We start from the raw sequence: 11,729 nt of genomic DNA, 5'->3' as shown, positions 1-11,729 counted from the left end.
ACTGTATCACAGTGAAGGCTTGAAATACTTTCCCTTTTCATGTGGATAATGCTGTATCAGAGCCAAGTGTTATGTTCATTACTGCTGCAAAATTATTCATCCCTGACATATGCATTTTACTCGCGTAAAGTGGACCCGATGAGTGCTGGGCTTCTCACAAACACTGTTTGTTTATTTAAGCGGAGAAATACTTCCAGGTGCTTCTTTTAAAAACAGAATGCTTCAATAATTGCAGAGCCTATGCAGGAAGGTGCAGAGCAAAATGCAAGACTAGGCACGCTAGGCCCTGTGATCTTTGGGAGGGAATGATAGCACTCCATGGTACCATGTTATAATCTAAGGCAGGGAGAGTGTTTTTTTCTGCTGGGTTTTGAGCTTTTTGTTTTTGTTTCACCTGGAAAACTGCTGCTTTCCTAAGGGGGAGGTTTTCAGCACCAACACAAACAACATCAAATCTCCCTGTCTCAGCATGCTGCCATGTTGTTGGTGTTTTGTGCTTTGTGCCAGACTAACATGGGGCAGCAGCAGCAGCGCTGTGTGTGCCCTGCTCTCATACCCATACCACAGTCAAGAAGGCAGTGAGGGGCTATGGCTTTTACATATTTTATCATTTTTTAATTCTGAAGAAGATCCCAGCACCTGTTAAGCACAGAGTTCCATTTCTTCCTTGCCACTCTCCTTTTTCTCAAAACGTGAAGAGAAAAAATGACCTTAAAACAACACTCAGAGAAGATAAAGAAAAGTTTTTATTCTGCCATGTGGCTTCAACAAATGCAAAAACTTAAAAATGCTGTCAGAAAAAACAGGCAGCGTCTAAGCAAAGAGAACAAGTTTGAAAAACAGCATCTCTAAAGTTGGAGAAGGTAATAGGAAGGTGGAAAGCTGCAGTGCACCGTCTCTTCTTCTCACACAGGAGGCAGTGTGGTCCGCTGCAAATGCACCAGAGCAAGAATTTGGATCGTGTGTTTCTTTAGCAGCTTCAGAGCTCCCTGCTGAGCTTATCTACAAAGGCCTTGTCTTGGTTCTTTCATCTAGCGAGTTCTCTGTGAAAAAGAATTAGGTACAGACTGCGAAAAATGAGCTGGGATATCTATGTTGTGTTATAGAGTACAGTGTTGTTTACTCCAATAACAGACTGTAAGGAGGAGCTTTATTTGGGATCCTCTCAGAGGACACTTCTGGACTTCTCCCTTTTCTTACATTCTTTAAAGAGAAGGAAAAAAAAAATCACTCGTCTATAGTATTTAGCATGAAAAAGCCCAGGAATAGTCCATGAGAAATTGGGAATTAAAACCCCCAAACTAGTCTGGTGCAACCCAAAAAATGAACCTTCATTGCGAACTACCAACCACTCGCCACTTCTAGAGCAGCTTTTCTGCAGTCCACCAGAGGAGCTGACACCCCACGACACAAAGGGTACACGACCAATTCCTAACACAGTTTGGACTCCATATGTGAGCAGCTTAACACCCACAGAGAAATGAATTAATCTCTCTTCTACAGAAGAGGCGTTCTGTAGGGAGTATTTAATCACAGACTGATCAGGAGCAAAGCCAAATATCTTCATTCTGAATAGATTAGCCTTGGAGCACGTTCATGTTCTGAATAAAATGAAATGAACAATTACCAGAAACCTTTCTTCTCAACTACTGAAGAGTGAGTTTCTGTGCCGTACTTTATTTTCTGAAAATTCCTGGAAAGAGTTTCCTGGAATGTAAGATCGTTTCTCCGTGTCTCCCATGGGATGCATGTACACACTAACACGCACACACGCATCAATAATTAAAAAACTCGCGATAGATACATCCTGCAGGAGCAAACACACCGCTCCTCGTGTGTACTTTCACGCGAGCACGTAAAGCAAGCGGACCCGAGTAAACAAAGCCGTACGAACACCAAGGGTCAGGGGGCGCTTCGCGAGGGCTTCCTCCCGACTGGGCGGAGGGGTGGGAAAGGCGAGGTGCAGCCCAGCGCGGCACGCCGCAGCCCCCGGTGCCCCCACGCATCGCCACCCCCTCCCCGCGGTGCCGCCCGGCCGGGCAGGTCCCAGCGAGCCGCCCGCCGCAGCTCGCCCGCCCTCGCTCGGTTGCATCAGCAGCGGCGACCTCGGGGCGCTCCCCTCTGCCCCGGCTCGTTTTTGCTGCGCCTTCAGTTCTCGCCCTCCTCCCCCCACCTTCCTGCGCTCCATTCGCGGGGCCCCTCCTCCTGGGCTGCCACCCCTCCTTTTCCCCACCCTCTTTCACAGTCAGAAAACTTGTTAAAAGCTCTGCCCGTGTTCCAAGTTAGAAAAAAACTTTTACGAGGTATCAGCACTTTTCTTTCGCTGGTGGGGAAGGAAGGATGAAAAATACAAAGCAGGAGTAGACTTTTAAAGTTTAAATAGACAGGTCCGAGCGCCTGAGCGTGCTCTTCCGTTTTCCCTTAACCCTCCAGAGAAGTACCCCGAGCCACTCGCACTGCTCATCAGCAGCGGTAAGTTGGAAGTTTTCCTTTCTCGTCTTTTGGTGTACACTTTTTTTTTTTTTTCCTAAAAACTTTTTTTCGCTCTAAGGATTTTGCGTTAAATGGTCGAACTTGTTTAAAAATATATGTGGAATAATAAAAAGTTGTCCTGAAGTACTCGGTTTAAACTCGCAGGGATTACGCCGTGCTTTCCTTTCCTTTGTCATATTTTTACACATTTCTAAAAATACGACACTTCCCTCAACTTCCGACCTCGCTCCACGGGGAGAGGCGCTGCGGTGAGGCTGCAGCTGCGGAGCCGCGGACTTGTTGCTCCTTTTGGTGAAGTCTGTGCCCCCCCCTCTACTGACCCAGAAAGAAGGAACGTAGGTGCGCTCCGCTCCTCTCCGCAGCTCAGCGCAGCGCGCCCCGCTCCTGCCCCGCGCATTCCGCTTTCCTACGGCGATCCCACCGATGCCTGCTCGCTGCTCTTCATTAGGTGCTTTGTTAAATGCTGCTGCTAAGAACGTGGTGACTTCCACGTGGGCTTCCTGGCGATTTTTCCCCTTTTCTTTGATAATAGATGCGATAAAATCCAGGCGTGGGTTACGGGTTTGTAACCTAGTTTGTATATAGTTACTCTGTTTTAGCAACCTCGGTAAAGGGATTTTAGGGAAGGAATGTGAGATATCATGATACGTCTCACCACTCTGGCGAGGTTTCTGAGTCCTGGGTGGTTATAAATGAAAGCTGTCTAGGAGGAACTGTGAAAGAATATCCACAGTCAGTGTCATAATCCCGATGTGACACATTCCTTTTATACTACCTTGAAGGCTTAAATACTTTCAAAACGTGGCGAAAAGGAATGATTGAGCAGCATCTCTCTGAGAGCTCAAAAGCTGTTCAAGTTGCGAGAGTTGGCATGGCTCCACTCTGTAGGTTTCTGCCCCGAGCCAGCGGGGAGAGAAGCGCACCAGAAGGCAGGGAGGGGGACCTGCAGCTGGAGCACAGGGTGCGGGACCTATCTTATCGAGTAGCATGCTCGCCTCTTAAACAGGAATACTGTGTGCTGATGTTTGTCCTCGCATTTTGCCTTGGGATAACCAGTGAGCCTTGTGTAAGGGCATATTTTGTCTGAGGAATTCTTTTAGATCTTAACATACGAGAGCCCACGGCAATGGGGATGAAAGTGAGCCATGAGCACCTGGGCCTGAGTCCTGTGTGTGTGTGCGTGTGTGCGCCCGTACAGGGAGCGAGCTGCAGGACTCTGTGCAGCTTTTCATCCTGCCTGCTTCACATCTGGACAGCACACTGCACTGCCGAATTTAAGCCTCTGGTCTTTGAGATGTTTACTGAAGTGCTTCCTTCAAAAACTTCAAAGGCAAACACTGGCACTGACCCATGATACCTAACAAGCGTACAAATGGGAGAAGGGCAGCAGCAGGCGGAGTTGGGGAGGAAGAAGAAGGGTACGCCAGGGGTTTGGTTTCTGGCGTAAGTCTGAGTGCTTCCACACTCAGGAGTGCAAACAGATCCAACACTGTGAAGTTATCTCAGTTTTCAAGTACTGCAAGTCTACAAGATTAAGTTTAGTTGTCTCAGAAATGAACTCTGGATTAGGCCAAGGATTCCTGTGGGCACGAGGAAGGTTAGATGACATTGAGCAACATCTGTTTCATCAGATACTGCTCTCCTTCCCTAGTCTCTGGTTTCCCCCCCTCGATGCTACCCGCTGAGCTTATCTCGCATGGAGGCACCTGGCCTCTTGTTTATGCCATATGCACTTATTAGGATTCCAGATTTCAAGACCTGCAAGCACGATCTTCAGAGGGCCTGAGGGCCCCTCAAGGAATTCAGTGTTTCTTCTCCTAGTTCCCAAGCGAGTCAGAAAAGGGGTGAGTATGGGCAGTAATACAGAGGGGAGACTTCAGCTGTAGAACTAGAGTGCCTAAGAAAGCACTTCTGGTTGCTTTGGGCCCCTTTGCAATTATGCTTTAGAAGTAAATTGGGCGTAGAGAGTACAACATGGGAGAGAAAATCCTGTGGAGAAGATCCACAAGTGACCACCAACGTTGTGTGCAGACAGTGAGAAAGCAAACATTTCTGACGCTTTAAATTCTAGCTACTGCAACCATTTAGCATCTTATCTTTGGCAGATGAAATGAACTGAGGCTTATCTTTAGACCTGCAAATGAACTACAGCTTTCCAGGAGAATGTCTGACATTTGTTGATTTCTGTAGGATTTCAGAAAACTGATCTTCCCTATTCCAACCCATGTAAATGCTTTCAGTTGTACATCTCAGTTCTTTTCTTGACAGTGCTGGTTGCTTTTGGGAGATACTCAGGTTGATTGATGTTCAAGGTCCAGAATCTTCTCTTTTGTAGACCACTTATTTTTCATGTGTGCAAGATTTTCTGTAGGAAAAGCAAAGATTTGGCCTGTTTTCCAACTGCTTCAGCTGCAAAATCCCATTTTAGATCCCGCTCTTACCCTTACTGTTCTTCCATCCACTAGCATGTGACCTTCTAACCCTGCAGTCAGACCTGGACATGTTACCACAACACCGAGTTTGCATTATTTTTCATGGAAAATACGAACCAGATGGCATGGTGAATGCTGTCCATAAAAAATAGTTCTCAGATTTCTTAATTGTGGCTTACAAGTCAAATTTCTTCTATATGTGATCATCCAAAACCCATGTAGATGAATGCTGTAATATCTCCTGCTGCTCTGTGTTGTTTTTTCCTATCTTTACCCACACACAGTAGAATCTGGAAGAAATCCATCTTTTAAAAAGTCTAATAGGCCTGCATTAGTCTATCACCCCCCAAAAAACCTCTTTGAAGTAATAATCAGAACTCATGAAATGTGTGTATGCATCATCAGCTATATCCTAAAATTCCTGAACTACTGAAATTGCACCAGTCCCTCAGATCAAGCTGTGCTATTCAGTGGAACTGTTGAAAGAAGTTTGATTGTTAAAAGAAGTCTAGATTCTGAATAAATAGTTTTTGACTGTAATCTTCCATCAATTTCAAACTATTTACTAGTTAAAACATTTAAATACTTGTTTGATGCAAAACCTCTTCTTACACCTAGTAAACATACATTGGAATCAGTTAAATAAAAATGGTCTTTCAGTGTCCGGAAAGTGAACGAGCTATGTCCTGTGAATGAGTTTTCCCTGAAAGAAAACAAAGTAGTGTGTTTCATAAAGCAACAGAATCCACTTAAGTGAAGGAATAATATATTTGTGCCACCACAAGATTATCTGATTAACAGCACAATGTTTTGAATTGATGTGGGGTTTTTATCACTGGCAAAGGCTAGCGTGTAACTGATCTCTTTAAAAAAAGTTTCTTTTCAAAACTATGTATGAGTAATTCAAGCGTGGAATGTTTCCTCCTGGAGTTTATATTGCCAGAGGATATAAATGAAACTTAGCAATTTTGCATGCTGAAGTAAATTAAAAAATAGGTAATAAATTCTCAAAATATTGCAGGTGTGGGATTAGGTAGGTCAAAACTGAAGTAAATCATGTTGCAGTAATGGACGAGAGTGGAGTGTAATTAAAAAACAAACAACATATAGCTGCCTAGAAATAACATGTCCCCTGTTTTCTTAATCAAACTTTCAATCTGAAATAACATTTAGACAGTAAAAAAGTACACCGAGTCTGAGGAAACTCTGTTAATGCGGTAGTTTCAAATCATCTGAAAGCTGGCTAATTAAATCAAGAAGCTGTTACTTGGAAAAGGCTCCTTCTGTCCACTTCCACTGCTGGGACATGGAGAAAAGTTTGCCTGTAAAACAAACTTCACGTGCTGTATAGTTACAGACTGTTCTCTGTTTTAACAGTCTCAGCATGAGGAGGGACCCAGTCACATTGCATTCCTGCCTTTCCAGAGCCCTCTATGCTCGTGTGCTGACGCTTTTCCTACCAAACTGAACCAATAAAGACAAACTAATCTTTTCCTGGGAATGACTAAACCTGGGAATGATGTGTCCTGAAAGGATACGTTGGAAAGAAGCATGCTGCGTGTCCCTCCCAGCAAGGCTTCCAGATTTAAAAGTCTGAAGAGGGCCTGATCCTTTGATGGGACTTCATTCATGTGAAGAACTAATTATGTGAGGAAGGGTCTGTACGCCACAGTAGGTAAACTTCCTCTGCAGTTCAGAGTGAGCTGACCAGGCGGGCTGCGGAAGCGGCCCTGGGTTATTTTGCAGGGGTTCAAAAATAATTGGCACCTCTGAGCCGTCGGAGCAAGTACTTTAAACACTTGGCTCTCATTATTCTCGGACTCTTTCTGATAGCAAAAAAAGACAGTGCTTTCTTATTTGGCGTAGCATATATTGTTATGATGGAGTATGCCAAATTTATAACCTTCTGTTTCCAGTGAGTCACCACTCTGAAAGAAAATCTCCTTGGTGCTAAAATTTCCTATTTTATGAACTATCCAGAAATGGGGTGTTTTTGTTGTTTGTTTGTTTGTTTGTTTTCTATAAATAACCTTCCCTAGGGAATATATCCATGATGTGACAGGAAGGAAACTATTTGAACATTATCAGAACTATTAATACAGGAAAGAGATTACTCAGCATGCATGGTACAAACATCTCTGCCCAGCAGCATGTACTTCAAAAGGGTTGCTTTGTGCTTATTTTTTCTTCAAGGTGCCCAATTTCACATGCTTACTCATGCGGGACAAGTTAAAATGTAGGGTTTTAAGCAGAAAAGGTTGCCATTTTCCACTTGATAAAAACTATGTAGTGAGCTTTGTTTTTCCTAGGAACCTGGAACATCGAGTAGAATATTTCACTTGTTTTTTGTCACTTCATGTATTTTCGGATATCCCTGAGAAGTGGTGCATTTCCCTGAAACTTAAACACAAGCTGAGAGACACAAGTTAAACTTGCTGTGTTTTACAGTTGGAGTGCAAATCGCCCACTAGGAGTTGCCTTAGAAAGTGCTCACTTGTCTTTCCTTCCTGGGTAAATCTTTTTTCCTTTCATAGAGAAGTGAAGGAATTTAAATCTAAAAAGATGCAAATGAGGAGTTGAAACTACAGTAAATCAAGCAACACAGATAGCCAGGAAACCAGTTCTTCCCATATGGAAACATAAGCTTAGCTGTGCCTCATGCATTTAGTATTTTATATAAAAATGTAGGTGAAGAGTACCAATATTGATCTTTGTGCTGCAAATACTTATTTATAAATTTAATTTAGAAAACAAGATTTTCTGAAGCACAGTGCAGTAAGAACTTTGCGTCATTAGGAACTACACTCAGAGGTATCACACACAGTGTAGTTACGTGTGCAATGGCTCAATTTAACATTGCCATGGAAAATGTTGTGCACATTTGTAATGGTGAAATGTTAGGTATCTGACCCAAACATTAACTCGGTACATTTTTTTATGTAGATTATACTATGTTTTGCTTTCCTGCTCTTTTAAAGAATGAATATGTAAATAACCGTGGATGAGACACACTGAAAAGAGAGAAATCTTTCATTTATTCTTAGTATATTCAGGGAGTACTACCAAATGCTTCCACATCCTGCTTCAGTGGTGTGTCACAGCTGTTTTCAGCCTGCGGCAGATGTCGGTCATTGAACTGCAGCTGCCACTAAAGAAGCTGGTTATAGCCAACCACAGTGGCAACCAGGGGTGTTCATGGACTTCTTGAAAACATGACCGAAATTAGAAACTTCTTTCTTTCACTGTGTTTGGAGACGTCATAAAATATTTATCTTTATAGTTTCCCATACTTCCCACTCCACCTGCAGACTAAGTGAAGCACATGAACTAAAACAAAACTGACACCACTATACTGTTAGCATTGATCTGTATGTGATTCAGCTCATCAAAATTATTAAACATCTGTCTTAACCATCAGTTGTTTTTTTTTCCTTTGTTTCCTTCTTTAGCTGATATCTCGCGAAAATGGGTGATTGGAGTGCCCTGGGAAAACTTCTTGACAAGGTTCAAGCTTATTCTACTGCAGGAGGAAAAGTGTGGCTGTCTGTCCTCTTTATTTTCCGAATTCTGCTACTGGGGACAGCAGTCGAGTCTGCTTGGGGAGATGAACAGTCTGCTTTTCGGTGCAATACTCAACAGCCTGGTTGTGAGAACGTCTGCTATGACAAGTCCTTCCCCATCTCCCATGTGCGTTTCTGGGTTCTGCAGATCATATTTGTGTCTGTACCGACCCTCTTGTACCTGGCACATGTGTTCTACGTGATGAGGAAAGAAGAGAAGCTGAACAAAAGAGAAGAAGAGCTCAAGGTGGTCCAGAATGATGGTGTGAATGTGGATATGCACCTCAAACAAATAGAAATTAAGAAATTCAAGTATGGAATTGAAGAGCATGGCAAGGTAAAGATGCGTGGGGGACTGCTCCGTACTTACATCATCAGCATCCTCTTTAAGTCTGTCTTCGAGGTGGCTTTCCTGCTGATCCAGTGGTACATTTATGGGTTTAGCCTGAGTGCTATCTACACTTGTGAGAGAGACCCATGCCCTCACAGGGTGGACTGTTTCCTGTCCCGTCCAACTGAGAAAACCATCTTCATCGTATTCATGCTGGTAGTGTCTTTGGTGTCTCTTGCCTTGAATATCATTGAGCTTTTCTACGTGTTCTTCAAGGGTGTCAAGGATCGTGTGAAAGGAAAAACCGACCCCTACTCCCACAGTGGCACGATGAGCCCTTCCAAGGACTGTGGTTCCCCCAAATATGCGTATTACAATGGCTGTTCCTCACCAACTGCCCCCTTGTCTCCCATGTCTCCCCCGGGGTACAAGCTTGTTACCGGAGACAGGAACAATTCCTCCTGTCGTAACTACAATAAGCAAGCCAGCGAGCAAAACTGGGCCAACTACAGCGCAGAGCAGAATAGGATGGGGCAGGCTGGCAGCACCATCTCCAACTCGCATGCCCAGCCCTTCGACTTCCCTGATGAGCACCAGAACACGAAAAAGCTGGCGTCGGGTCACGAGCTGCAACCCCTCACCATTGTGGACCAGAGGCCTCCCAGCAGAGCCAGCAGCCGAGCCAGCAGCAGGCCTCGACCTGACGACCTGGAGATCTAAGCTTCTCACTGCAGTACTTGCTCGACTATGAAACGACGTGCATTGGAAGATGCAGTCAGTGCTGATCTTGTTCCAGTGGAGGTGGTACTTAACAGTCTCAAGCAGGAGATTTTAACAATCGTAAAAACAAACAGGCAAACAAACTTTTAAAATACTTGCTGTTTTTTTGGGGAGGATATGGGGTTGGTGTGGGGTGGTACAATACACATTGGTATTTAATGTAGCTGGTTTAAAGAATTTAAATACTAAAAAAAAAAAAAGAAAAAGATAAGTAGTCGTTACTAAGGTATGGGGTTGTTTTTCTAGAAAGGCTGTAAATATCTGAGTGTATGTGTATGTGCGTACTATTGTGTTTGTTTCTAAAGAATCTTCTAAAACCCAATAATAACTGAACTCACATTTGTCAGGGTGAAGTGCTGTCTGAAGATGAAAAGGTTTTTCCTATTCAACAAGCAAAAAATCCAGGATTGTCTCTGATCATTTCCCTGTCAAGAACATTCCATTCTTAATAAGTGCACTTTGAAGGTAAACTTTCTTGCATAGTCCTCCAGGTTGTTGAAAGGCTTCTGTGAGGACAGTCTACAACTCAAATTTCAGAAAAAGCCCACCAAGAAATACTTTGGTCACCTGCTTTTCCAGTTCTTAATGCAGGTAGATTTAGTAATGTGCATAGGTGGAAGTGGAATGGCTCCACACTCCCAGAACCAGCAACCACACTTTTGCCCACAGCAATATTCATGTCCTGCTGTTCACGTGCAGTCTCATTAGCATCATACAAAACCCAGTTGGCTGTCACTTGCAGATTTAAGCATTAGGACAGGCAAGCAACTTAATAATTAATTTTATCACACCTTTATGTATTTTAAGGGTGTACATGTGTGTGGACTTGGAGGTAAAGGTGTACACAGAACACACTTGGAAGCATACACTGAAAAGCATACGCACACAGATTACTTGCAGTTGACACTTGCTCATGGATATTGTGAAGGTGTGGGCCACTATGGTGTTTACATTCTCTGATTCCTTCAATGCAAGTGAAGCACATGTCATATATTTTTTTAATTCTATATAATATTTTCCATGTATCCTAAATGGATGCTTTTTTAAAAATAAAAAATAAAAAAAGGGCCTAATTCTAGATGTCTTGCTCTGGAAAATCTCTCTTTTAAGTCAGTGGGAGTTTTGCCTGAGCAAAGTCTACAGGATCAAGCTCAAGATGTAGTGACCCATCTTCTTGCTGGCATGAATGATTTTCTTTATAGAAGTTAGGGATGGAAAAGACCCATTCGGTCATTTAGCCAATCTCCCTGATAGGTAATAATGATGCTTGAACAATAGAAGTTGTAGTACTGTAAGCAAGCTTTAGTCTTTTATGTGAAAAACTTAGAAGAAATGCTTTGTGCTGGATTAATAATAAAATATGCCTACATGACTTTTGCAGTAACTGGTATTTTTCTTATACTAAGTATTCGCATTTACTGAACTGTAATGTCCACTCCAAGTTTGACAGTTAGGTCTTTCTAGATGGCTCTAGCAACTTTAGTGTTTACACTTAGGTTTTGTTTGAAATGCAAGTGAAGTTGAAAGGATTTTTTTTTTAAATACAATTCTAGGTAATTTATTTGAAATAAATCCTAAAGAAATCTACCAGTTTCTTCAAATGTATTGCCTCTTAGCTGAACACAGATTGACCAAGGAAATACATAGCTTGGTTTCATTTTGCAGCAACACAGATAAATGGTTTCATTTACTACAGTATATTAATTTGTTTGACATTCCATGTTAAACTACTGTCATGTTCAACTTCATTGCATGTTTGCAACCATAGTCCATTGGATCATGTTGTCTGGAGAACATTAGTCAATAAAGTTTTAATTTAGTATAAATACATGTTCTGATTGTCTTTTACTATTTTATACGTCCGTTTTCGTTTCAGTATTGCAGTTCAAGCTCCTTCCTTCCCTCTTCATTCAGAAGCAGTCTTGGTAAAATCCATCTGGATTTACTTTGAATTGAAATTTATGAGGGACAAATTCAGAGACCCTCACAACACTGGAACAAAATCATGCTCAGCATGAACTACTGAAATGTAAATCTTGCCATGAGCCTCAGAATATATATAGTTATTTGCAAACTATTAGAAAATACGGTTATAGTAAGATACAGACACAACATTTTAAGGTTTTTTTTCAT

The 11,729-nt window shown here is 42.6% G+C and overlaps 1 protein-coding gene across 1 annotated transcript; it reads left to right on the top strand.

The window, feature by feature from the left end:
* The first annotated feature begins 2,240 nt into the window (after positions 1-2,240).
* On the top strand, positions 2,241-11,422 carry GJA1 (gap junction protein alpha 1). Its single transcript, XM_031610957.2, has 2 exons — positions 2,241-2,472; positions 8,375-11,422. The coding sequence occupies exon 2, from the start codon at positions 8,391-8,393 to the stop codon at positions 9,534-9,536; it is 1,146 nt and encodes a 381-aa protein (XP_031466817.1). The 5' UTR covers positions 2,241-2,472; positions 8,375-8,390; the 3' UTR covers positions 9,537-11,422.
* Positions 11,423-11,729: the final 307 nt, after the last annotated feature.

This window comes from Phasianus colchicus, chromosome 2 (genome assembly GCF_987193195.1).
Source record: "Phasianus colchicus chromosome 2, bPhaCol1.hap1.1, whole genome shotgun sequence".
NCBI classification, from domain to species: domain Eukaryota; kingdom Metazoa; phylum Chordata; class Aves; order Galliformes; family Phasianidae; genus Phasianus; species Phasianus colchicus.
The sequence above is the reverse complement of the archived record's forward strand: the minus strand, read 5'-3'. Positions and strand labels throughout refer to the sequence as shown.